This window comes from Eleutherodactylus coqui, chromosome 1, assembly GCF_035609145.1.
Source record: "Eleutherodactylus coqui strain aEleCoq1 chromosome 1, aEleCoq1.hap1, whole genome shotgun sequence".
Taxonomy (NCBI): domain Eukaryota; kingdom Metazoa; phylum Chordata; class Amphibia; order Anura; family Eleutherodactylidae; genus Eleutherodactylus; species Eleutherodactylus coqui.
Window position 1 is genome coordinate 45,687 of NC_089837.1, and position 26,598 is coordinate 72,284.

At 46.7% G+C, this 26,598-nt stretch overlaps 1 protein-coding gene across 7 annotated transcripts in view; it reads left to right on the plus strand.

Moving 5' to 3' along the window:
* The window catches only part of LOC136617135 (monocarboxylate transporter 13-like), a 38,355-nt gene extending 17,895 nt beyond the window's left edge, over positions 1–20,460 (plus strand). For 6 of the 7 annotated variants that reach the window (XM_066594236.1, XM_066594240.1, XM_066594234.1 and 3 more), the window contains 4 exons: positions 15,803–16,006; positions 17,860–18,003; positions 18,423–19,157; positions 19,990–20,460. In XM_066594236.1, the coding sequence (XP_066450333.1) occupies positions 15,808–16,006; positions 17,860–18,003; positions 18,423–19,157; positions 19,990–20,429 (1,518 nt within the window). In that variant the 5' untranslated portion in view covers positions 15,803–15,807 and the 3' untranslated portion in view covers positions 20,430–20,460. Of the gene's footprint in view, positions 1–4,759; positions 5,033–15,802; positions 16,007–17,859; positions 18,004–18,422; positions 19,158–19,989 lie in introns of those variants that run through there. The other variant, XM_066594239.1, reaches the window with a different exon arrangement.
* Positions 20,461–26,598: the final 6,138 nt, after the last annotated feature.

Here is a 26,598-nt window from a genome sequence, read left to right on the forward strand (position 1 = left end):
ATTTATTACGTTTACTTTACTAAACTCTGGCTTGGGTGATTAATTCGTCATCTTCATCACCCATTACATTTTGTGCTGTAAAGCACTGGCATCACAAACAAATAATAGGAATAGTAAACATATTCTGCAACAACACCCATTTATCACGCCATTTGGAGGCCATTGCTGTGGGATCTGCCGGACGGACGCCAGGGGACAGCCGCCAGTAGAAGAAGAAAGCAGACCCCCCCCATCACCATAACCCCTGTACAGAAGACCCGGCAATTAACCCTTAGTGCAAAATCAGTTCAGATCTCTTGTTTAAACCTAAGGGGGCGCTGGTCGTCAACCGAAACCTCCAGTATGTTTCTCTGTGAAGTAATTTTCGATGGTGGTCACCTTTCTCTGATGGGTCGACTGACCCATTCAATGTCTGCAGTGCGCAGAGATGAAAAACTTCCAGCATGGATGTTGGAAAAATGTGCAGAAACTGCAGAACTCTTCCTGGATGCCCCATTCGGTGTATCGGAGAGATGGTGTCTGAGCTGTGTATTTCCTGGCAGCCTTGTTATATGTGGTTGCTTGCTGATGTAAACTCTCCACACGCGGTTATTCCTGATTACTTGGAGAACTGGGCTGGAGTGGTTTATGGAGGTATATAATAACTATACCAGGGATCTTTTCTTATATAGTCAGTATGCCAGCTTCTCTCCCACAATGCAGTGTGCTGCAGTCAATATAAGAGCGAAATTCTTCCAATCCATCGCCATCCTTTTTATGGCTTGGTGGGAAGAACGCTGCTTTTTTGCAATAGCAACCACTTTAATCATGCTCTCGCGTGGTACGGGCGCTATATAGGTGACCTGTTATTCATTTGGGGATATGGCACCCAGATCACAATAATAACGCCTTTGGGTTAAAATGTTCTTGCAGAGAGTTCTTCCTACTGATTCCTGCTTGTCTTTTGGTCGCCACCTATCTGCGCTCTCTAGTCTGGTCTTATCACCATAGACCTTCCTGGTTGTAAAATCATTTGTTAATAAAGATTATCTTGTTATTTTATGATGATTGGCTGTCCGATTTGCAGCGCAGAGGAACAGTTGCAGCACGTCCTATCTTTGGGCATCGCAACGCCCATTGTTTTCAATGGGGCCGGTGGCAACATTGCACCACATGCTAGGTGCTAACGATAAAAGGTCTTCCATTGAAAACCCTGGAAGACACTCCGCGATCCTCAGAGCGGTGGCAGAGAATCCCTTTTTTCCCCGAAGTGATGCGAGGCAGTTTTGGAAGAAAAGAGCCTCACTTCCGGAGGGAAATTGTATGTTGGCCCATGTGAAGTTAGCCTAAAGGTTTATTGCCGGGTTTCCTACCCACCCCTATTTTCGGCTTGGTCACGATTACTTTTTTGTTTGTTTATTGACTGTTTGACTCAGGAACGCCTCGTTCTTGTGCTGTGACAACTTTAAACACGTCAGCTTGCCACGCCATGGTGTGTCCTTTCTATTGGGTTTTTAATATGTCCCAATAAAGCCATGATTTTATGGATGCAGGATCCTTTTATAGCTGCCCCTTGCCTAAGCAATTGGTCCCCCTCCTTTGTGACAGCTCCTTGTGTGTTCCTGACTTCTGTACTCCCTGACCTCTGCTCTGTTTCTGGAGGCCCTGACTTACTGCCTGGACCTCATTTAGCACCTGTGCCGCCCTCCCTGACTCCAGGCTGCCTCTCCGCTACACTCCTGTTCCGGTGCCGCTCTTTGGCCCAGTGCAGCGTCAGCAGCCACATTACCGGCACTATCTGTGAAACCTGAGGACCCCACAGCAAAGCCGAAATCCCATTTGGAGGGGTTAAGCATTCCCCAGATGTCGCAGAGACTGCCCAATCGGTGTGTGCCAATCTGGATCCACATCCGCCTGTGTGACACCTCCGTGGTGCACTACACATATCAGTTTGTCTAGCCTTACCTGTGTGCAGGAATAATACTAAGCCCCTGCCCAAATATGTGGCAGCCCCATAAAGCAATCTGTCTGCCTGCATGCTGAGGGAAGGGGTGTACACCCACCCTTGTATGTTCTAGCTGTAAGTATGGCCACCTGCTGGGATTTTTGAATTGATTTGTCCATTTTCTGTGATTTATTAGCTTGTATGCATCATGTGAAACCATCCCAATGTGGGAGGCCCCCTTTATGCATTCTACAAAACCTGTAACCTGTACAATCCTTGCAGCTTCAGAAGAGTTAAAGATGTGTCAGACTGGTAAGTAATTGGCAGATATGCACGCCGTGACTGATCATCAATGATTAACGAGCTGACCAATGATTAGCGCCAGGATCCTGGATAAGAGATGTGTGGACGTGAATACAAGATAGAAACTGCAGCTCTGGATGTGAGTGGAGCAGAAGGGGGAGTTTACTGATCTGTCTACCAATGGAAGGTATTCGAATCGCTAAATGAGTGTCCGCTAAAAACTCCCACTGGACACAGCAAGTTGTAAAAAGCTCCAGTCTCAAAGGAAAATGAAACATGCGGCCACAGAAGCACAAACACGGATGTCCCATCCATGAAATCACCCCAACTCTAAAAATGCTGAACTCGAATAACATGGCTTCCCTGTGGGATGGTGATGCTCTGATCTGCCCTCTGTGGACTGGATGTCAGATGCCGCTCTCTGTGGATTGCATTCCAGATGTCGCTCTGACCCGCTCTCTGTGGACTGGTTGCCAGATGCCGCTTCTGACCCGCTCTCTGTGGACTTGTTGCCAGATGCTGCTCTGACCCCCTCTCTGTGGACTGGTTGTCAGATGCCGCTTCTGACCCACTCTCTGTGGACTGGTTGCCAGATGCCGCTCTGACCCGCTCTCTGTGGACTGGTTGCCAGATGCCGCTTCTGACCCGCTCTCTGTGGACTGGTTGCCAGATGCTGCTCTGACCCCCTCTCTGTGGACTGGTTGCCAGATGCCGCTTCTGACCCCCTCTCTGTGGACTGGTTGCCAGATGCCGCTTCTGACCCCCTCTCTGTGGACTGGTTGCCGGATGCCGCTTCTGACCCGCTCTCTGTGGACTGGTTGCCGGATGCCGCTTCTGACCCGCTCTCTGTGGACTGGTTGCCGGATGCCGCTTCTGACCCGCTCTCTGTGGACTGGTTGCCGGATGCCGCTTCTGACCCGCTCTCTGTGGACTGGTTGCCGGATGCCGCTTCTGACCCGCTCTCTGTGGACTGGTTGCCGGATGCCGCTTCTGACCCGCTCTCTGTGGACTGGTTGCCGGATGCCGCTTCTGACCCGCTCTCTGTGGACTGGTTGCCGGATGCCGCTTCTGACCCGCTCTCTGTGGACTGGTTGCCGGATGCCGCTTCTGACCCGCTCTCTGTGGACTGGTTGCCGGATGCCGCTTCTGACCCGCTCTCTGTGGACTGGTTGCCGGATACCGCTTCTGACCCGCTCTCTGTGGACTGGTTGCCGGATACCGCTTCTGACCCGCTCTCTGTGGACTGGTTGCCGGATACCGCTTCTGACCCGCTCTCTGTGGACTGGTTGCCGGATACCGCTTCTGACCCGCTCTCTGTGGACTGGTTGCCGGATGCCGCTTCTGACCCGCTCTCTGTGGACTGGTTGCCGGATGCCGCTTCTGACCCGCTCTCTGTGGACTGGTTGCCGGATGCCGCTTCTGACCCGCTCTCTGTGGACTGGTTGCCGGATGCCGCTTCTGACCCGCTCTCTGTGGACTGGTTGCCGGATGCCGCTTCTGACCCGCTCTCTGTGGACTGGTTGCCGGATGCCGCTTCTGACCCGCTCTCTGTGGACTGGTTGCCGGATGCCGCTTCTGACCCGCTCTCTGTGGACTGGTTGCCGGATGCCGCTTCTGACCCGCTCTCTGTGGACTGGTTGCCGGATGCCGCTTCTGACCCGCTCTCTGTGGACTGGTTGCCGGATGCCGCTTCTGACCCGCTCTCTGTGGACTGGTTGCCAGATGCCGCTTCTGACCCGCTCTCTGTGGACTGGTTGCCAGATGCCGCTTCTGACCCGCTCTCTGTGGACTGGTTGCCAGATGCCGCTTCTGACCCGCTCTCTGTGGACTGGTTGCCAGATGCCGCTTCTGACCCGCTCTCTGTGGACTGGTTGCCAGATGCCGCTTCTGACCCGCTCTCTGTGGACTGGTTGCCATATGCCGCTTCTGACCCGCTCTCTGTGGACTGGTTGCCAGATGCCGCTTCTGACCCGCTCTCTGTGGACTGGTTGCCAGATGCCGCTTCTGACCCGCTCTCTGTGGACTGGTTGCCAGATGCCGCTTCTGACCCGCTCTCTCTGGACTGGTTGCCAGATGCCGCTTCTGACCCGCTCTCTCTGGACTGGTTGCCAGATGCCGCTTCTGACCCGCTCTCTCTGGACTGGTTGCCAGATGCCGCTTCTGACCCGCTCTCTCTGGACTGGTTGCCAGATGCCGCTTCTGACCCGCTCTCTCTGGACTGGTTGCCAGATGCCGCTTCTGACCCGCTCTCTCTGGACTGGTTGCCAGATGCCGCTTCTGACCCGCTCTCTCTGGACTGGTTGCCAGATGCCGCTTCTGACCCGCTCTCTCTGGACTGGTTGCCAGATGCCGCTTCTGACCCGCTCTCTCTGGACTGGTTGCCAGATGCCGCTTCTGACCCGCTCTCTCTGGACTGGTTGCCAGATGCCGCTTCTGACCCGCTCTTTTTGGACTGGTTGCCAGATGCTGCTCTGACCCGCTCTCTGCGGATTGGATGCCAGATGTCGCTCTGATCCGCTTCCAGGGGCAGATATCTAGCCCACAGTCATGTCGCTGTATATAAATTGTTGCACTTGGAGACATATTGACCAAAGCCTTGAAATTCATAAAATGTCAATAATTACTTAATCAGCTTTTCTCTGCTGCCATCGGGTCAAAGATTGACTGCAAGGAATTTTACTAGAGGTTTAACTATTACCCAGTCCTGAGAGAAGGCAGACCCTTGTAATGACTGTAACGCACAGCTCAGCTCTCAGCGGCAGACCCTGCGGAGCGCTCAATACATCTATCATCACATTGAGTTCAGTAAGTTGATGTTGAAGACCCTGTAATTGTGTTACATCATTGATATTGATGGAGGACTGAACAGTGAAACTGTGACTGAATCATCCAGGATGGGGGGTCTGCATGCTTTAGGTCTGATGCATCTTTCTCTAGCTCTCATTGCATTACTACAGCAACCGGCAGAGTCTCATAACTTCATAGAGCAATGTGCATCTTCTCATGTTTTCAGTGGGCTGTGGTCACGGTTTACAATCCTGGGCTACTCTACATGTTCTGGGCACCTTCGTGAGCCATTGGTTTACATTGTCAGCTTCTTTCCCAGCTATGACTACTGTCTTGCCATCGCTGTGTCTTGGCAGCTGCCACTACTTGGAGGCTATTCTTGGAATTCTGATCTGGGAACTTGAGTGGAAACCAATGATTACTTCTTTTATGTCCATCCAGCAATCTACAATCACCCAGAAACTCCAGAGTCTGTTTATATTGGTTTCTAAATATTTCACTGCAGCTATGTGTAATGTGTGGCTGGATAGATATCTGGTGGGTGTGGGAGACATTCATAGAATGGTAGAGTTGGAAGGGACCTCCATGGTCATCGGGTCCAACCCCCTGCTCAATGCAGGATCACTAAATCATCCCAGACAGATGTCTGTCTAGCCTCTGAAGACTTCCATTGAAGGAGAACTCACTACCTCCTGTCGCAACCTGTTCCAATCATTGATCCCCCGCGCTGCCTATTATCTCATCTGTGTCTACTCCCTTTCAGTTTTATCCCATTGCTTCTAGTCTTTTCCTTGTGCAGATGAGAATAGGGCTGATCCCTCTGTACTGTGACAACCCTTTAGATATTTCTAGACAGCTATTAAGTCTCCTCTCAGCCTTCTCTTCTGCTAAACATTCCCACATCCTTTAACTGTTCCTCATAGGACATGATTTGAAGACCGCTCAATAGCCTGGTAGCTTTTCTCCAAACTTGCTCCAATTTCTCAATGTTGTTTATAAATTGGGGTGCCCATAACTGGACACAGTATTTTAGATGAGGTCTGACCCAGGAAGAGTAGAGGGGGATAATTAAGTCACGTGATCTAGACTCTAGGCTTCTCTTAATACATCCCAAAATTGTGTTTGCCTTTTTTGCTGCTGCATCACACTGTAGACTCATATTCTGTCTGTTATCTACTAGTATACCCAAGTCTTTTTCACATGTGGTGCTTAGCCCAATTCCTTCTGTATGTGCTTTTTTCATTTCTCCACGTTAAATACAATTCTGTTCTTTTTGAATCCTCTCTCTCTTCTCCAGCGTTAGCCATCCCTCATAACTTTGTGTTATCAGCAGACCTAATCAGTTTCCCCTCAATTCCCTTCAATAGATACTTTATAACAATGTTGACCAATACTGGGCCTAGGGCAGAGCCTGGTGGTCCCCACTTGATACATTCTTCCACTTGGATGTGCAGCCATTTATGACCACTCTGAGTACGATCACTCAGCCAGTTGTGAATTCACCTAACAGTTGCCTTGTCAATCCCAGATTTGGTCATTTTTTCATTAAGAATGGTATGAGATACTTTGTCAAATGCTTTACTAAAGTCAAGATATGCTACATCTACCACATTTCCCTGATCAAGCCAGTCAGTGATTCTGTTATAAAAAGAAATTTCACAGAAGGGGCAGAAAAAAGTCTAGCTAGAAAATTGAGTCCTATTCACAGGGAAGACTAAAGTTAAAATGATAAATTTTATTAGAAATATTTAAAAGAGACAGTAGACTCAGGACACAACACAAAACAGAAAGTTGGGAGGGATATTGTGACCACTCGTGGGTGGTCACGTCGCCAAGTGGTAGCGCACCCAACCCACCTAGGACTGAACGTCGTGAGTTACAATTATAGAGGTGCTGTTCATATGAGTCGGTTCCAGATGTGCTAATGAGGCTAGAACAGCAAATGTTTGGTGTGACCGTATGGAGTTGGTGCGATCATTGCACACGCTTAATTCCAATAGTTTAGTCCGACCGAAACTGATGGTAGGATTTTAGTTGTATTTCTATATGTAGCTCACGTAATAAAATTATCAGTAAAAGCTTATTCGTATTCTAGGAAATTTTCTTTCCGATTTGATACACTAGTTATGAGTTATTGCATCATATTTTCCATCTCAAGTTTATTGCATCGTACTTTAATCTCGACGCGTTTCACCACATGATAAGTGTGGATCATCAGGAGAGATAGTACTCTGTTAATCGTCTACGTTACGGAAAAAATTCACTGAGCTCAAAATGCAGAGCTAAGTGAGAGTGTATCTTAGGATAAAGCGTCCTAGATACAATCTATGCTCATGTTGCTGCCCAAAAATACAAAGGAAGACGGCTTTAAAAAAGATGCATGTGCCTAAGTCTCGTTTTATGGGAAAAATGATCCCGTTTGTAGGCTGAGACCAAAGATAGTTATCCGTCTATTCGTAGGCTGATGGTTTCAGTCCACGCAATAGTCAAATGATATAGAAATCCAAAAATCTAGCACTTGTGGCTAGCACTATTGGCTAAAGAGCCTCGAGTCGATATTCCTAACGTGCCAAATTGCCCAGTTGGATTTTGTTGGTCAGATGCTAGTCTCCTTAGGGTCCAGTCACCCCAATCAAAGGTCTAGGAGAGCAAAGTCTACAGCCTAGGTCGTTTCATGAATTATGGTAGCAGGCTTCAGTATATCCAAATAATAAAGAGAGGTCCCATCGCCTTCATGGTAGGCATTCCCTTGCCTACCATCAAGGCGATGGGACCTCTCTTTATTATTTGGATATACTGAAGCCTGCTACCATACTTAGGGAAACGACCTAGGCTGTAGACTTTGCTCTCCTAGACCTTTGATTGGGGTGACTGGACCCTAAGGAGACTAGCATCTGACCAACAAAATCCAACTGGGCAATTTGGCACGTCAGGAATATCGACTCTAGGCTCTTTAGCCAATAGTGCTAGCCACAAGCGCTAGATGTTTGGATTTCTATATCATTTGACTATTGCGTGGACTGAAACCATCAGCCTACGAATAGACGGATAACTATCTTTGGTCTCAGCCTACACACGGGATCGTTTTTCCCATAAAAGGAGACTTAGGCACATGCATCATTTTTGAAGCCGTCTTCCTTTTGTATTTTTGGGCAGCAACATGAGCATAGATTGTATCTAGGACGCTTTATCCTAAGATACACTCTCACTTAGCTCTGCATTTTGAGCTCAGTGAATTTTTTCTGTAACCTAGAGGATTAACAGAGTACTATCTCCCCTGATGATTCACACTTATCATGTGGTGAAACGCGTCGAGATTAAAGTACGATGCAATAACTTGAGATGGAAAATATGATGCAATAACTCATAACTAGTGTATCAAATCAGAAAGAAAATTTCCTAGAATACGAATAAGCTTTTATTGATAATTTTGTTACGTGAGCTACATATAGAAATACAACTAAAATCCTACCATCAGTTTCGGTCGAACTAAACTATTGGAATTAAGCGTGTGCAATGATCGCACCAACTCCATACGGTCACACCAAACATTTGCTGTTCTAGCCTCATTAGCACATCTGGAACCGACTCATATGAACAGCACCTCTATAATTGTAACTCACGACGTTCAGTCCTAGGTGGGTTGGGTGCACTACCACTTGGCGACGTGACCACCCACGAGTGGTCACAATATCCCTCCCAACTTTTTGTTTTGTGTTGTGTCCTGAGTCTACTGTCTCTTTTAAATATTTCTAATAAAATTTGTTATAAAAAGAAGATTCATCTTGCATGACTTGTTTCTTACAAACCTATGCTGGCTCTGGTAGTTACTCCGATCTCATCGAAGTACTTGCATACATGCTGTTTAATAATCTAAAAGTCAGGCTAACAGGCCTGTAGTGTCCTGGATCCACCTTCTTTCCTATTTTGAAGATTGGGACAACATTTTCTTTTCTCCAATCTTCAGGGACTTCTGTTTTCAAGGACTTTTCACAGATTCCAGAGAGTGGTTCAGCAGTTACATCTATTGCTTCCTTCAGTATCCTAGGATGTAATTCATCTGGGCCTTGAGACTTGAATTCATGTAAGTTCGCTAAGTGTTCCCTCGCCATCTCTCTGCTTATATATAGCCTGTATTCTTTTATTCCCTCAATAGCACAGGGAAGATCAGTTGATGTTACATCTACTTTCTGAGAGAAAACAGATACAAAATTTGAATTTGAAAGTCGTCCTTCTCAACATCATTTTTAACCAATTCACCATTTTCTTCCTACAGCATTTTAGACTTTACTTTTGCTTTTGACATGACTTGAAATCGTTTTTATTGCTTTTGGTCTCTCTCTTGCAAGCCCCAATTCATTATCAGCTTTAGCCTTTCTGACACTTTCTGACTACAGTTTCTGCAGACCACATTATATTCTTCTTTAGATATTCCCCCCTCTTTCCATTTAATAAACATATTTTTCTTCCTCTTTAACATGTGTACAAGTTCTGTGTTCATCCATCCTGGTCTCTTTAAATGCTTCCCATTCTTCCTCCTTTTAGGGATTGGTAACGATTGTGCTTTGAGAATCTCATTTCGCAATATTTCCTAACTTCCTTTGACATTTTTGTCCTTAAGAACATCCAGCCATTGGATTCTTCCTACCCTCTCTCTGAGTTCATTAAAATCTGCCTTTCTGAAATCCAACCTTGAGGTCTGATTTTTTTTCCCAGGTCTTCCTCCCCTTATTATCCAACATCCAAGGATATCATGATCACTGCCTCCTAAGGTCCCAGCCACCCTTACTTCCTCAACCATTTCTTCCCTGTTGGTAAGAATTAGGTCCAAGATCACAGATCCTCTTGTTTGTCAGCAAGAGCAGATAAGAATCTGTTGGATCCGTTACTTTTACCTTAGAGATTCCCAACAAATGTCTGGATGGGTAAAATCTCCCATGATCACAATGTCGTACTTTTTTGAGAGCTTGGCCATCTGATGTAGAAAGAGTTCCTCCAAATCTTCTGCTTGTCCAGGCGGCCTACAATGGTGTCCTTTCTATTGTTCTCTCCTTGTATACTTACCCAGACAGTTTTTACAGAACTACCATGCTCTGAAACTTGAATCTTTGTGGAGATGAATGAAGACAATGCCCATCTAGTTCAGCCTGTTTCAACCCCTGCCCCTCCCTTGTTGGTCCAGACGAAGGCAACAAAAAAAAAAAAACGAGCAAATTTAGCTCATTTGGAGAAAAAAATACTTCCTGACTCCATATTTCCTCGATCAACATTTGAGATCAACAACCCTTAATGTCTATATCCTGTAATATATCATAGCACTATAGAAAGGCATTCAGTGCCCTCTTAAACTCCTCTATGGATTTTGCCATCACCACGTTCTCAGGCAGAGAGTTCCACAGTCTCACTGCTCTTACAGTAAAGAAGCCCATTCTGTGTTGGTGATGGAATCTGCTTTCTTCTAGACCACATGTGTCAAACACAAGGCCCGCAGGCCGAATCCGGCCCGCTGCCTCGTGTTATGTGGCCCGCGGCGTGCCGACGCCACTCACCACTGAAGCGATTACCAGCAGGGTGCCGCAGCTCCCCGCTGGTAATCACGCTATTACCGCTGTTCCCGGCTCACACTGACGTCCGTGTGCAGCCAGGATCCTCCTCCCCGAGTCCCCTGCTCTTCAGTTCCACAGGAGAGGACTCAGGGAGGAAGCATGCCGAGCTACACACTGTTGTCAGAGTATAGCCGGGATCAGCGCGAGCAGAAGGAGAGCAGCGCTGACTGCAGGGAGCAGGTAAGTTCAAGGGTTGGGGGAGGGTTAATGTTACTGCTGGGTGTGGGGGGGTTAATATTGGTGCTGGAAGGGGTTAATATTACTACTGCTGCTGGGGGGTTAACTAATATTACTGCTGCTGAGGGGGGATAATTAATATTACTACTGCTGAGGGGGGTTATTAATATTACTGCTTCTGGGGGCGGTTAATTAATATTACTGCTGCTGGGGGGGGGGGTGAATTAATATTACTGCTGCTGGGGGGGTTAATTAATTTTACTGCTGCTTGGGGGGGATAATTAATATCACTGCTGCTGGGGGGGGTTTAATTGATACTGCTGCTGGAGGGGTTAATATTACTGCTGCAGGGGGGGGGGTTAATATTACTGCTGTTGGGGGGGTTAATATTACTGCTGCTAGGGGGGGTTAATGTTACTGCTGCTGGGGGAGGTTAATACTGCTGCTGGTGAGGGGGGGGGTTAATATTACTGCTGCTGGGGGGGTAATATTACTGCTGCTGGGGGGATAATTAATATTACTACTGCTGAGGGGGGTTATTAATATTACTGCTGCTGGGGGGATTAATTAATATTACTGCTGCTTGGGGGGGTTAATTAATATCACTGCTGCTTGGGGGGGATAATTAATATCACTGCTGCTGGGGAAGTTTAATTAATATTACTGCTGCTGGGGGGGGGTTAATATTACTGCTGGCAGGGGGGTAATATTACTGCTGCTGGGGGGGGGGGTTAATATTACTGCTGCTGGGGGGGGGTTAATATTACTGCTGCTTGGGGGGGGGGGTTAATATTACTGCTGCTGGGGGGGTTAATATTAATGCTGGGGATGATGTTGCTGAGGGGTTATTACTAGTGAAGGGGTATATATTACTGTGGGGGTTACTATTACTACTGGAGCCACTGTGGGGTACCCTGTTAGTACTGGGGCTCGCTATTACTAATGGGGCCACTGTGGGGCTTGCTATTACTAATGGGGCCACTGAGGGGGTCAATATTGTTACTGGGGCCAGTATGAGAGTCACTATGATTACTGCGACCACTATAGGGGTCACTATTAGGGCTCGTTCACACGGGTGTAATCGTATTTCGGTCGCACAAATATGCTGCGTATTTGCGAAATCGAAAATCGCTTATGCCTGCATATTTGGGCACGCAAAAAAAAACACAGATGGGCCCCAGAGATTGTGCGCAGATATGCAGTGACTACATAGGTTTCCTGCACATTCACCACATATTTGCGCGGCCCATTCACTTCAATGGCCTATCGGGGTGCGTAGTACGTAACAATATAGGTCATGCTGTGTGAGAATATACATCATGTGAATGAAATCATTGACATCAATGGCTTCTATTCACTGCATATTATGTACGCAAATACGCTTGTGTGAACGAGCCCTTACTGTACTGTCTTACAATCGGCCCTTTGAAGGTCACCATAAGCCCGATGTGGCCCTCGGTGAAAATGAGTTTGACACCCCTGTTCTAGACGTAGCGGATGCCCTCTTGTTACAGCCGCAGTCCTGGATATAAACAGATCATGGAGAGATCCTTGTATCGTCCCCTCAAGTATTTATACAGAGTTATTTGGTCGCACCTTAACAGTCTTTTTTCCGAGGTGAATAATCCCAGTTTTGGTGCCTCTCTGGGTATTCCAGTCCTCTCATTCCGTTTATTAGTTTAGTTGCCCTTCTTTGAACCCCCTCCAGCACTGTAACGTCTTTCCTGAGCACCAGTGACCAGAACTGTGCACAGTATTCCATGTAGGGCCTGACAAGTGCCTTATATAGTGGGAGGATAATGTTCTCGCCCCTCGCCCCTATACCTCTTTTAATACACCCCAAGACTCTATTAGCCTTTGCAGCAGCTGATTGGCATTGATTGCTCCATTTAAATCTACAGTCCACTAGTACCCTAGGTCTTTTTTCAGATCACTTTTCCCTGGCAGTACCCCATTTAGTGTATATTGGTGACATCCGTTTCTCCCGCCCATGTGCAGAACCTTACATTTCTCAATATTAAACTTCATTTGCCATTTTTCTACCCAAGCCTCCAGTTTATCTCGGTCCTTTTGTAGCCGCACATTGTTCTCTCTTGTATTAATTATCTTGTATCATCTGCAAATATTGATATTTTACTGCGCAGTCCTTCTATCAGGTCATTGATAAATATATTGAACAGAATGGGGCCTAGTACTGAGCCCTGTGGCTCCCACTAGCAATGGTGGCCCAATCAAAGTTCGAACCATTTATTACTACCCTCTGTTTTCTATCTCTGAGCCAGTTCTTTACCAAGATACACACGTTTTGCCCAGACTTAGCTGTCTCATTTTGTATATCAGCCTATTATGTGGCACGGTGTCAAATGCTTTAGAGAAATCCAGTTATACAAGATCAATAGACTCTCCCTGGTCCAACCTAGAACTTACTTCATCCTAGAAGCTGATCAGATTAGTCTGACATGATCAACTCCTCATGAACCCATGCTAATGAGGAGTTATACCATTGTTTTGCTTTAGGTAATCTAGAATGGCATCTCTCAGAAACCCCTCGAATATTTAGTATGTAGTTGCCAGGCTCTCTTTTAGATCCCTTTTTGTAAATTGGAAGCACATTGGCAATGTGCCAATCCAGTGGTACAACCCCGGCCTCAATAGTGTCCATAAATATAAGAAGTAGCGGTCTAGCTATCACATCACTTAGAACCTTTTGGGTATATTCCATCTGGACCCGGCGATTTATTGATTTTAATCCTCCTCAACCAGCTCTGCACTTCCTCCTGTGTTAGGCATGCAATATTTGGCGGAGGGGGGGGGGGGGGGTCGTCTTATTCCCCTGCATCTAGTGTGACATTTCTTTTTCATTCGTAAATACACTTGGAAAAAAAAACTATTTAATAGATTTGCCTCCCCCTGTCGTCTTTTCTCCTGCATTATTTGTTTCCTAACATACAATATAACACCTCCTCCTCTTTTATTAGGTCTGTTCCTTATAAATACATTGTATCCTTCAAGCCTTGTATTCCAGTCATGTGTATCATCTCACCAAGTTTCCATGATGCCTATGACATCATATTTCTCTTCCTGTGTTAGGAGCTCCTATTCTCCTTGTTTCCCATGCTCTGTACATTTGTGTAGAAACATATTAGTTTGTGATTGGTGTCTCTTGTTCCTCTACTTTCCTCCTGAATTTTTTGTCTTCATTCTTTCTTTCAACTTCTTCTTATAGCGAGGTAAGGTCCAAGAAGGTTGGAAAATACTGCAAAATGAGATTCTCAAAGCACAATCATTAACAATCCCTAAAAGTAGGAAGAATGGGAAGCATTTAAAGAGACCAGGATATCTTATACCATACTTATTGAAAAAATGACCAAATCTGGGATTGACAAGGCAACTGTTAGGTGGATTCACAACTGGCTGAGTGATCGTACTCAAAGAGTGCTCATTAATGTCTGCACATCCAAGTGGAAGAATGTATCAAGTGGGACCACAAGGCTCTGTCCTAGGCCCAGTGTTGGTCAACATTGTTATAAATGGTCTGGAGAAGGGAATTGATGGGAAACTGATCAAATTTGCTGATGACACAAAGCTAGGAGGGATAGCTAACTCTACGGAACAGAGAGAGAGAGGGTTTTAAAAGATCTAGAAAAGCTTACACAGTGGTCGGCGACTAACAGAATGGTATTTAACAAGGAAAAATGCAAAGTCCTTAATCTGGGCAAGAAAAATGAAAAAAGCGCATACAGAATGGGAGGAATTGGGCTAAGCAGCAGCACATGTGAAAAAGACTTGGGCATACTAATAGATCATAGACTGAACATGAGTCAATAGTGGGAAATCATTAGACATGTACCATGAAGTTAAGAGGTTCTAGGTATTTGGTATTTATTGGTGCCATTTTATTGGGTTGAAATATTAAATAGGTGATACACTAAACGTGTGGTGGGAGTTTGGGCGAGTCACAAGACGTGTGTGACACGAGTTAAGGTGAGACAGATGTATGTGTGACATGAGTTGGGGCGACACACTAGGTATATGTGTGTGTGACATGAGTTGGCGCGAGACATTAGATGTGTGTGACATGAGTTGAGGTGAGACAGGTGTGTGTGTGGCATGAGTTGGGGTGAGACATTAGATGTGTGTGACATTAGTTGGGGCGAGACATTAGATGTGTGTGACATGAGTTGAGGTGAGACAGGTGTGTGTGTGTGGCATGAGTTGGGGTGAGACAGATGTGTGTGTGACAACAGTTGGGGCGAGACATTAGATCTGTATGTGGCACGAGTTGGGGCGAGACATTAGATGCTGAGCGACACGCCTTGGGGCAAGACATTAGCCGTGTGTGGTGCGAGTTGGGGTGGGACACGAGACGTGTGTGGTGCGAGTTAGGGCGGGGCACGAGATGTGTGTTGGGGAGAGACATTCGATGTGTGTGTGACACGAGTTGGGGTGAGATATTAGATGAGTGTGTGTGACACGAATCGGGGAGAGACATTAGATGTGTGTGACATGAGTTGGGGCGAGACACAGAGTGTATGGTGCGAGTTGGGGTGGGACACGAGACGTGTGTGGTGCGAGTTGGGGTGGGACACGAGACCTGTGTTGGGGTAGTTGGGGAGAGACACAAGATGTGTGTGGTGCGAGTTGGGGCGAGACACTGGTTATGTGAGCCGTGAGATGGTGCAAGACCCTGAAAACCTGTGTTGCGATTTATTAATATTCTTACACTTTCCCAATTACCGTACCAACTGCTTCCAGGAAACTCAACAAATTTTTTCCTGAGTGAAAGCAAATAATTGTCGTTCTGACTTGCAGACACAGAGATCTGGCATGGCCTGGGATACCCTCTCCATTCATTGGGTAGGCTTGTTAGATAGGGAGGGGATGTGATGCACCGGACTTACACATGAACATCATGCTCGTTCTTTTAATATGTCCATTTCTAGCACTGTAAGTCTAATTACATCTTGGTTATCTGCTCTAGACTTTTTTATCCTTTTCCCTCTAGTTACGATGTCTGCCTCTGTTTCAAAAACAAAGGAGATGTGGGGGACTGTGCTGCTCACCTCCTGCTTCATTCAGGCCGGCTTAGTATTTGGGACTCTCCGTTCTTTTGGGATATTCTTTCCGGAATTTGTGGAATATTTTGATTCAGCAGCTGGAAGTGTTTCTTGGGTGACATCTTGTGCTGTTGCCGTTCAACAACTGATGAGTAAGTATAAGGCAGGTTGGTCCTAACTTTAATGAACTATGAGATTGACCGTGATGTGCAGATGAGATATTGACATCTTCTAGTGAATCCCACTGAGGATGAGTGCGTTGCCGAATACATATGTATGCAGTACAAACGGTGATGGGTTCCGCTGGAGAGACATTGTCTATAAATGACTGCATGTTTTAGAAATAGCTTCTCAATGACCCAACCGCACTTCGACAATCTCCATGTTCATCTCCCTGACAGATATCAGAAGCACATGGTCTTCAGAAGGATAGACACTCCTTCCATGTTCCCACTGAATGAATACAGTTAGACTAATGGCTACCTCTTGAATGTGAATGATCTTTCCATGTGCCATCTCAATGACCAAGGGCAGGAGTATGGCTGATATCTTCATGTTCATCCCATTAACCAGGGTCAGGAGTATGGCTGGTTGCACTATATGGGGTTATTCAAAAAGGAGCAGATTTGGGAATTTAATGACAAGCTGCAATAAAGAGGTCCGCAATCCTCACATGACTGACAAGTGTAAGGTTCAAAGTTTATGACCCACCAGTAAGTTCCACTGTCTGCCACATCACGGCACTGGGTGTCTCGTTTACATGAGATGTCCATGGGCAACCACTGCTTTTCTGTTTGCATATGCAACCAAAGTCCATACCTTTCTTTGACATTTGAAAATTTGCTTGTGATGGGGTGGCTGCTTTTGGAATCTATGCCGGAAATTCACATTGCACTTGAACAATGGATTCACTTGGCAAACTCAAGCATACAAAAGTTCCTCCTGCGGTGTCGCCATTTTACTATAAACTGTAAATGAAAAGAAACAGTGGTGCGATTTGGCAGAAAATGGAACTTATTGGTATGTCATAAAACACGCTGAACCTTCTTCTTTTCAGTGATGTGCAGATTGTGTACCTGTGTTTTGTAGTTTGATTGTAATTAATGGATTGTCCAAGTTAACAAAACCCCTGTCACTGTGTCCCCTATACTTTAAAATAACAGATCAGCAGTTACTCACCCCTTCCTGCTCACCTCTTCCTGCTCATCCGGCACCACCAGCTTCAATTCCTGCTTTCTCTATACTCAGGCTGCTATGACATTTCGTAAACCTGCTGTAACAGCCAATGATAGCATTCAGCCATGATCACTGGGTGCTGTCATTGGCTGCTGCAGCTTGTTTGTAGACAGGCTCAGCCTGCAAAGTGAGGTCACATGAAGATGAGGGCCGGTGGCAGAGGATTAGCGGGGAGCTTGCAGAGTTACATCTGATTTGTTATTTTAAGGCATGGGGCACCAAGTCAGACAAGCCCTTTAAATCCCCAAATCTCCTTTTTGAATAACCCTGTATACATTCCACTTACCATATTCCATCTCAGCGGCTCAAGTTGGAGATTGTACTGCTTAATCTCAAATACAAATGACACAATGACTCAAGAATGAAAACATTTTGGTGTGGTTCATGGCAACCAGATTATAACTGCCAATCTGGCTTGAAGATGAAGTTTGGATCAGGATTTGTTGCTCATGTATAAACCTGATGACCCCTTATTCTGGTGCCCTGAAGACTTGGGGTAGAAGGCTGTATATTGTCACAAAGTACCACCCAATAGACAGCCTGCAGCATGGCAAGCAGGAAAACCTCCCAATTTGTCTGCAGAGAAGAACTGGAGAAGATTCCACTGCAGCATCCTGGGACAAACATGTAAATTGGCTCTCATCCAGAATCACGTTTCAAAGCTCTTCACCTGTATGTGACACTGGAAATGAATGGTAGAGAAGGGGCTAGAAAGCAGGATAAGCCACCGTACAACCGCTGTCATCACAATTTTTTTTTTTGTCCTCAGGTCCCCTGGGCTGCGCGCTCGCCCTTCGGCTAGGATCTCGTCCTGTTGTCATCTTGGGAGGTTTTCTCTCATCTCTTGGGATGTTTTTCGCCTCATTCTCCACTGAACTCTACCAGCTTTACCTGAGCATCGGAGGAGTGTCAGGTAACCAGTCCTAGATCTCATTTGTGGGGCACATTATATTGTACACCCTGCAGTGGGAGCAGTGGGGTCATAGCTCCATTTTTTATCACCCTGCAGGGGGAGGGGCAAGCACAAAGCTCCCTTCTGTATTACCCTGCAGGAGAAGGGGCGAGGTCATAGCTCCCTTCTGTATTACCCTGCATGGGGAGGGGCCAGCTCATAGCTCCCTTCTGTATCACCCTGCAGGGGAAGAAGCGGGCTCATAGCTTCCTTCTGTATTACCCTGCAGGGGGAGTGCCAGCTCATAGCTCTGTTCTGTATCACCCTGCACGGGAAGGAGCGGGCTCATAGCTCCCTTCTGTATCACCTTGCAGGGAGAGGGGCCAGATTCTAGAAAAAACAACAGGGCAGGGATTAATCTTGTTTCTGTCTCTCTGCAGGACTTGGATGGGCTTTAATATTCTCACCCTCAATGGCCGCTGTGACTTGCTACTTTTCACGTAGGCGGTCCTTAGCTGCAGGATTTGTGCTGACTGGTGTTGGTGTCTTCTCGTTTGCCCTTACACCCCTCCTCCAGTACCTTGTAGAAGAATACTCTTGGCGGGGTGCCATGCTCTTGCTTTCTGGAGTGGCCCTTCATTCTGTGCCATGCGGGGCTCTGCTCCGTGCCTCCAGTGAGGACCTTCCTGCTCAGTCGCGCTCCTTCCTCTGGGGCTGGGAACTTCTCTGTAACTGGGCTTTCCTGCGGTACTGCCTTGCTGTGACGCTGATCAATGCTGGTTACTTTGTACCCTTCACTCATCTGGTTGCTCATATGCGAACGAAAGGCATTGGAGATCATCAAGCCGCCTTTTTAATGGCTCTTGTTGGAGTGGCAGATGTTGGTGGCCGCCTGTTTGCTGGTTGGCTTTCTGATCTCAGCCCAAAACGTACTTTGCCTTTGCTGAGCCTGTGGACAGGACTGAGTGCGGTGGTCCTCGGGCTGCTCCCCCTAATGGCTGGAGATGTAAAGATGGGTGCTGCTGCCATTGCATTTGGTTTCTGTGCCGGGGCGCTGACTCCCGGGGTGTTCTCTGCCCTCCCATGGGTAGTAGGGGTGGAGAAGGTTCTTCCTGCCCTTGGACTGCTCCAGATGCTGGAGAGCGTGGGAGGTCTCTTTGGACCTCCTATATCAGGTGAGTGAAGCATCCCTAAAGCCCTAACTGCATGTTTTAATGAACGACAGTAATAACCACAGAAAGGCCAGAGAAAAAGCATAGACTGCAGCAATGGGGAACGAGGTCCGGCTGATTGGGCCAGAGGGGTTAACTGAGACAGCGAGGGGCTAGTAATGATAGGGGTGCAGCCCTAGATACACCCTGAATATAACTAGTACAATGCACCCACAATGCTTCCTGGTAGGCTTCATATTCTAGGAGCGGCTGACTGTGAGAGCGCTACACGACATTGACAGCTACAAGGAGTTCTGAGACATCTGACAATCCTGGAGACATTAGCAAGGTTGTCAGAAAAGCAGAGACAGCAGCAAGAGGGTCAGAACTGGGGGGGGGGGGGGGCAGATGGTGAAGGTGGAAATGTCTCTAGATGATGCTTTACCTCCTTCCATATCGTATTTCTTCTCCTGATGTGGTCTGTTATGTGACTCCAGTGTAAGCCCTGCCTGGACAAGCAACAGTCGGTGCCTCCCTGGTGCCTCTCACTTCTCCGTGGTTGGCACGAAGGATGTCATTCATACAATAATGCTGCAGTTGCTCTGAGCTGGGTAGCAGCACCATTCCTGACAGTGACTGTGACTGTCAGGACAGTATATAAATATCACGATCTACAGACTAGCTGAACCCCCATTTATTTATGTATCATAGTCCTAATAATGAACCTTTATGTGGGATTGTTAGAGTCCATGGTCACATAGTGTGTGTGTGTGTGTGTGTATATATATATATAATCCTCATGGTCACAGTCATCTCTGTATTGCTGGGTGATGGAGGTTCTTGCTCTTTCTTGCAGGTTGGCTGTGTGATCTGACCGGAGACTTCTCCATCTCCTTTCTTATCTCTGGATCCTTCCTCCTTCTCGGAGCACTCATCATCCTCACTCTGCTTGGAATCTCTTGCCGGAGTACAACTGGAGAGTCAAAAGTTGGGACACTAAGAAACTCCAGGACTGTAAATGGCATTCCACCAGCAAAACGTGAGGGACCTCAAGCCAAAGGCTGCTGTAGAGTGGAGCATCTTTTACCGGATACTCCTGTGGTGTCAGACTATGGAATGGGCACAGATGTGTTGTCCGGTCATCACTTGCTACCACAGGAAGAAAGGACAGGACACAACAAGGGAGGAAAATGTCCAAGCGAGGACAGATGCCCTCAGGAAGCCGAGACAATGTTGGAAGATCACCGCTTGTCACCTGGGATGTTATTGCCGCTCTCCTCCAATGCGTTTCTATGATGGTCTCAATAAAGTCTATGTATCAGTACAAGGCCTGGCGCTCGTTCCACTCTGCCCTCATTTAGAGAGTGCTCAGCCAGGAGTCACAGCTCCGTCAGGATAACTTATCCGGGGTTTTTTTGACGCCATGAGAGAGAAATCCTAAAATATATCCTGATAGATCTCATCCCCTATGTGGTAAATGAAGACCTGAAGGCACAAGCAGTATATTGGTCTGATACACAGAGGCTGAGACAGGACTGAGCCATATGGAGCCGCAACAAGAAGAATGGAAGCAAAACTCTGAGTGTGTACATAAAAAAAACACAAAGGTCTGTAGCTACAAGAAACTCGTCAACAAACCAGAGTAGATCCCTACCTACATGTATAACAGGACAAGATTACTGCACACAGATGTAACCGCTAGATTACTCCATACTGTACATGTATAAGAGGACAAGATTACAACATGTAAATGCTCTATAACAAGATTAGATCCTTCCATATATGTATACACAACCTGACAAGATTACAGCACCGCTGTCCAGATGCACCCCCGCTGTTGCAACGTGAGGCTGGCTATCAGTGAAAGCCGTCTCCCGCTGCCGGATAGCATGAGATCTCTCTTGTTCTCACAGTTCCACAGGACGTAAGTGTGCACCCTGTGCGTTAAGTACCCCGCAGCCAGGGCATACAATTATGCCCTGTGGCATTAAGGGGTTAAATGTGATGATAAAGGTTGTTGTCTTCTAATCAGTAAGTTCTCATACATATAGCATTCACACAAATACATTCTAACTAATGTGAAAGTAGTTACTGATTTTTGATGAGGCATGATGACTCCTCTCTGATAAGAAATAATCTATAATGCAACCCTGAGAAGATGGCTGCTCCTGGCACGCATAATTGGATTTTTGTAATTATACCTAAAACTCAATTAGTTAAGGCACTGTGTAGTTAAAATAGAGGTTTATTATTAATTTAGGCGCATACCTGAAGTTGTATGAAACACACATAAGAAAATCTTTTTTACTCTCACAATCCTCCCCATTTGTGAGTATTTTCATTCTGCGGGATAGTTTTTTTTCTTCTTTTTGGATTTCCATCAACAGGGAACCCTGACTATCACCTTCGCCATGAGGATTTCTTCTGTGAGGATGCATGCCCATGCCACCATCCTTTCCGTATCTCCTGCATTATCCCTTCCTACAGTTAGGACAAGGACAAGCAAAATAGATTACATTCCCCTAAAATTAATTTGGATAAATGCTTCATAAAAGATTTATCTTGGCCCCAGCATCTATATGGGGTTGGGAAACCCAACTTGTACAAAGGGTAACATTGAATAAAACACACATAACTATTATACTGCATATAATTCTCAGAAACTTTCTAATCCAAGTCCCAAATCATGAACCAAAATGTCAGTCAAATCACTCCTAATCTTTATCCTGCCGACGGTAGGAAATGAAAATGTATGACAACCTTTTTCTTACGCGTAACAGGGCTATACTGTTCGGAGACGTATACCTTGTTGTTTGTCGTTGTGGGCCATATTATTTGACATATCCCATCCTGGGCAGCTGTGCGGTAATTCAATACTAGAGTGTGTTGATTAGTAACAATCAATCAAGCTTACATTTCATGACTTTTTTTTTAACCAGCCCCAATACTGTGAAAATGTGATAATCTAGACAGTCTGTAGCTTTCACTAACTAATCCTAAATTCATTGTATGAGTGGCAAATAAAACCATCCCTGTTAGCCATGCCCATAGACCAGAAGCTCCGGGGCCCCAATGCAAAACCTGTAACGGGGCCCTCAACTATAATGCTTTATTCATAGTACTAGGCTCCCTATATGGAGAAGAGAGGCCTTATGGGCCCCCTAAGGCTCCTGGGCCTGGGTGTAACCACATCCCCTACAGTTATGCCAGTGCCATAGACATTACACGAGGCTGATCATTTGTCCTTGGACAATTAGCCACAGCTCTCTTGTAGAGTATACGTTCAGGGCTTACCTTTTTTATGACAGACCATCATGCATTAACACAAAGGTGGCATGGCTATCATCGTGTGACTCCAGACAACTTGTTATGCAAAACTTAGGGCGTCGTAGCCCATTTTTATGCCATCTTACCATGTATGTTGCCCCACACATTGTACTCATTTATTAGGTAACCCATTGCGATCCTGATTTGAAAACAGAGTTGTCCCATGATTTGGAACCTCCATACTTGCACACTTTGTCCAGGAAGGTTAACAGTCTATAGTGACATTTTCCTGTGCAAATGATGATCCCCAGTCCAGGAGTAATTAAAAGCCAACCAGGGGTCACCAAGTCATGCTCCAACTATTATCGGGGCAGCTCTACTCTGGTGTTTTTGTAACAAGACAGGGGTACCAAGAATTTTATTAGATCATGACCTGATCTCTTCCACAGTAAGGGGGGTATAGCCACAAAGGGCATAGAGGAGGAAACTGTAGCCACATGAGTTCACATTCTACAATTCTGTTTTCCTGCATCATCAGATGCTACAACAAGTACTTCATGATTTTTAACAAACGTATTATCCCAATAATCTCTCAACACATTGAGTCCATGTTTGTATATTGCAGCACTTGGCAGCCATTACAAGAGTTTTTTTCTGGTTCAGGAGCAAGGACTCTTGTATTGGCTGGTGTATATCCAATTGTCTTCTTGGAATAGAGGAAAATACACATTTATGAGTGATAATTAACTCCTGCTAAAAGCACTCGTGTGGGAAGTGAGTGGAGAAATTAAAGGTGTTATGGGGCCCCTACCACAAAACTTTATAGGACCTCAACTTAGTTTTGCGATTAGGCAGAGTTCTGACTGAGTAGAGGGCTAATAAAATGTGTACCTCAATTATTTTCTATGACTGCTGGTACAGCATATATACAAATTACTCCATTCAGCAATCTCTTAGCTGTAGTTTTAGCATTGCCATTTTTATTTTATAAGCCACAATTCTAATGTGAGAAGAGGTCTATGCGTATCAACAAAAACTCCAAAACAACTACCTTTGGTAGCTGTATGCAGTCAATCTGCAGTCGTTGAAACAGTCTGGCCTTGGCTCACAACAAGGAGGTACCTTGACCAATTGGCCTGGGTTGTGATGGGCGCATACCATGGATCCCTCTACCAACCAAGTCACAGCAGTGTTGAACCCTAGGGCGAGAGAAGCAGAAGATATTATACCGCACAATACCTTCTTGGATTACTGGGTTGACCCATGGTACATGTGTGACATCATGGAGTAAAGCGTGCAGGGGAGGCACTGGAGGTTACCCTTTCTCCAAACCATGTCAGTCTTTTTTTTGGTCCTCTCTTGTGTCACTCTTCCTCTTCTCCATTTGAGGCCTGTTGCTGCAATTTAAGGAACATAGATATCCACACACATTTTGGGTGCAATCAGGTTAACAGCCATTACCTAAGTCAAGGGGAGTCGGGCTGCTACTTTGGCTGCTGCATCTTCTCTCCAGTTCCCTAGAACCTCAGGAGTCACTTACTTGGTATAAGCCTGGTCCTTGATGACAACTACCTGTTTGGGAAGAGCTAAAGCCTTGTACAACAAAAACCCTGCTTCTGCGTTCTGGATTAGTTTACCCAATGATCCAACAAAATGCTCACTGCGTCCGCAGGGTGCAAAATCGAAGGTGAATTCAAAAACGCACCTCAAGTTGGTGCAGGCATTAACAGTCTCACCTTCAGCCAGTTTACATACTTCAGCGAGCGCCATCAACTCCGGTCTCCTGAGCAAACGTCCCAGGAAGGGAGTGTTTTTTGTTTTGTTTTTCCCTACAAATACCAATGTTGGTTACTAGAGATGAGCGAACGTGTTCTTAACGAACACTTACGCTCCCGGACACCGGCTTTGCCGAGGACTTCAGTGTCCGCGCGTAAAGCTTCGGGGGGCGCCGGGGGGCGGGGAGAGGCGCGGCGGCGTGGGCGGCAGCAGCGGGGAACAGGGGGGAGCCCTCTCTCTCTCCCTCTCCCCCCCACTCCCCGCCGCACCCCCCCGCGCTGCCACGGCGACCCCCGAACTTTTTTTGCCCGAGCACGGAATTGCTCGCAAAGTTCGGTGTTCGGGCGAAAAGGGGCGGAGCCGATCACGTTCGCTCATCTCTATTGGTTACCAGAGCATAAAATGTTCTGCTTGTCCATTTTCATGATATCTGGAACGATCTATAAAAAATTCAAAATTTGGGTTAGCAATTGGTTCATCTTTAACCTCTTAGTGACGGCCCCATCGGGAAACTACGTCCTGAGTGAGTGGGCTTTTAATCCTAGGGGACATAGAATTATGCGTCTTCTTAGGATTAATGCCCCTCAGGCTCTGGACGTGACAGCTCCATGCTGTCGGTGCCCGAAGGTAGCCGACAGCATGGAGCTGTCATCCCGGGCTGCGGGCAGTCCCCCCTGGCAATGCGATCAGCGCTATCCAATTGATAGCGCCGATCGCATAAAAGTTTTTAAAAAGTGAAAGATTCAGCTGCCCTCATGGATCGGATCCATGGAGGCAGCTGACATTACTCACCCCCGTCCGCCGCACTGCTCCCCGCTGTCCTGGTCCTCCTGGCCCCGAAGCCGGCCTTCTGCGTATGCACGCCAGGCGGCATTACGTCAGCCGCATGCGCAGAAGGCCCGGAGCCACGGGAAATTTAAAATCTCCTGGCTCCCAGCTCCTGTAGGTAGCTGGGAGGCAGCAGATGTCAGCGGGGACCGCGATCGCTGTTATCCAATGGATAACGGCGATCGTGGAAAAGTGCACAAAAGTTAAGCGGTCCCCGTTTGAGTAGTCCCCAGTCACGAAAAAAAAAGTAGCGATCTAACATAGGTCGGTCTCACATGACCGGAACGGAATTACGGATTCCGCATGCGTCTGATCCGCGCTAATACGCAGATCAATCGCATTGGATTACACAATTCCGATCAGATCCATGAGGGGAGGTGAAAATACTCACCTCGGTCCTCCCAGATGTCCCGGGACCCGAAGTCCCCTTCTGCGCATGCGCACCCGACGTCAATCATCGGACGCGTGCATAGAGGGGCTCGAGCCCTGGGAAATTCAAAATCCCTCTGCTCCTGGCTACCATGTGTAGCCAGGAGCAGAGATATTTCACCGGAGACATGATCACTGTTATCCTATGGATAACAGTGATCATGTAAAGTAAAAAAAAGGTGTAAAAAAGTAAAGAAAAAAAAAAAACTTTAAAAAAACTTTTAAAAAGTTTAAAAAGCTTATGTTTTATCTCCCCCCACGGATCATATCCGTGAGGGAGGATGAAAGTACGTACATAAGGCCGCCAGATTTATCCGCAGACCTTACACCAGCTTCTGCGCACACGGCCGTCGCCAAAATGGCGGACGCATGCGAAAAGCTGTAGATTGCCATGATAATTTAAATTCTCCCTGCTCTTGGCTACAAAACTGAGCCAAGAGCCCGGAGATTTCACGGGGGGCCGCGGTGAGCAGTTCCTGGTCACGTGTTCGCCGTTATCCAATGGATAATGGCGGTCACATAAAGTTTAAAACAAAAATTGAAGTTTCATCTCCTAATACGCAGATCAATCGCATGGGATTACACAATTCCGCTCACATTAGTGGGTTGGAATTACATAATCCACTTGCAGAAAAGAGAACGCAGCAGGTTCTATTTTACTGCGGATATCCACAACATAGAGCCCATTGTGCCCCATGGTCGCGAATATACCCGCAGCCCATATGCATCCACATTGTGTACGGGCTGTGGGTACCTGTGTCATCGCTAAGCGACGGTGCGGGAAATACAAACAAAAAAAAAGGTGTACTGCGCATGACCGCCTGTGTGAGTAGGCAGTTATGCGCAGTACAATACGCGGCCGTGCGCAGGGTCACGGCCGGCTCACAGCTGGGATCTGCAGCAGACCTTTGCAAGCGGATTCCACATCCGGCCGTGTGAGCCCGGCGTTATTCAGACCGCTACCTGTAATACGTATTTTACAAGAAGCACCGGAAACACTTGCCTTCATGCAGTTCCAGGACCAGCTTGTTGAGCGTCTTCTGTGTGAGACCGCCGCACCTCCGCAAGCTTGAGAAGACTCACGGAACGCCACTTTTTACACCCCATACCCACCACTGAGGTCAAAAAATGACCCCCAAAAAGCATGAGAGGAGGGGGGATACCC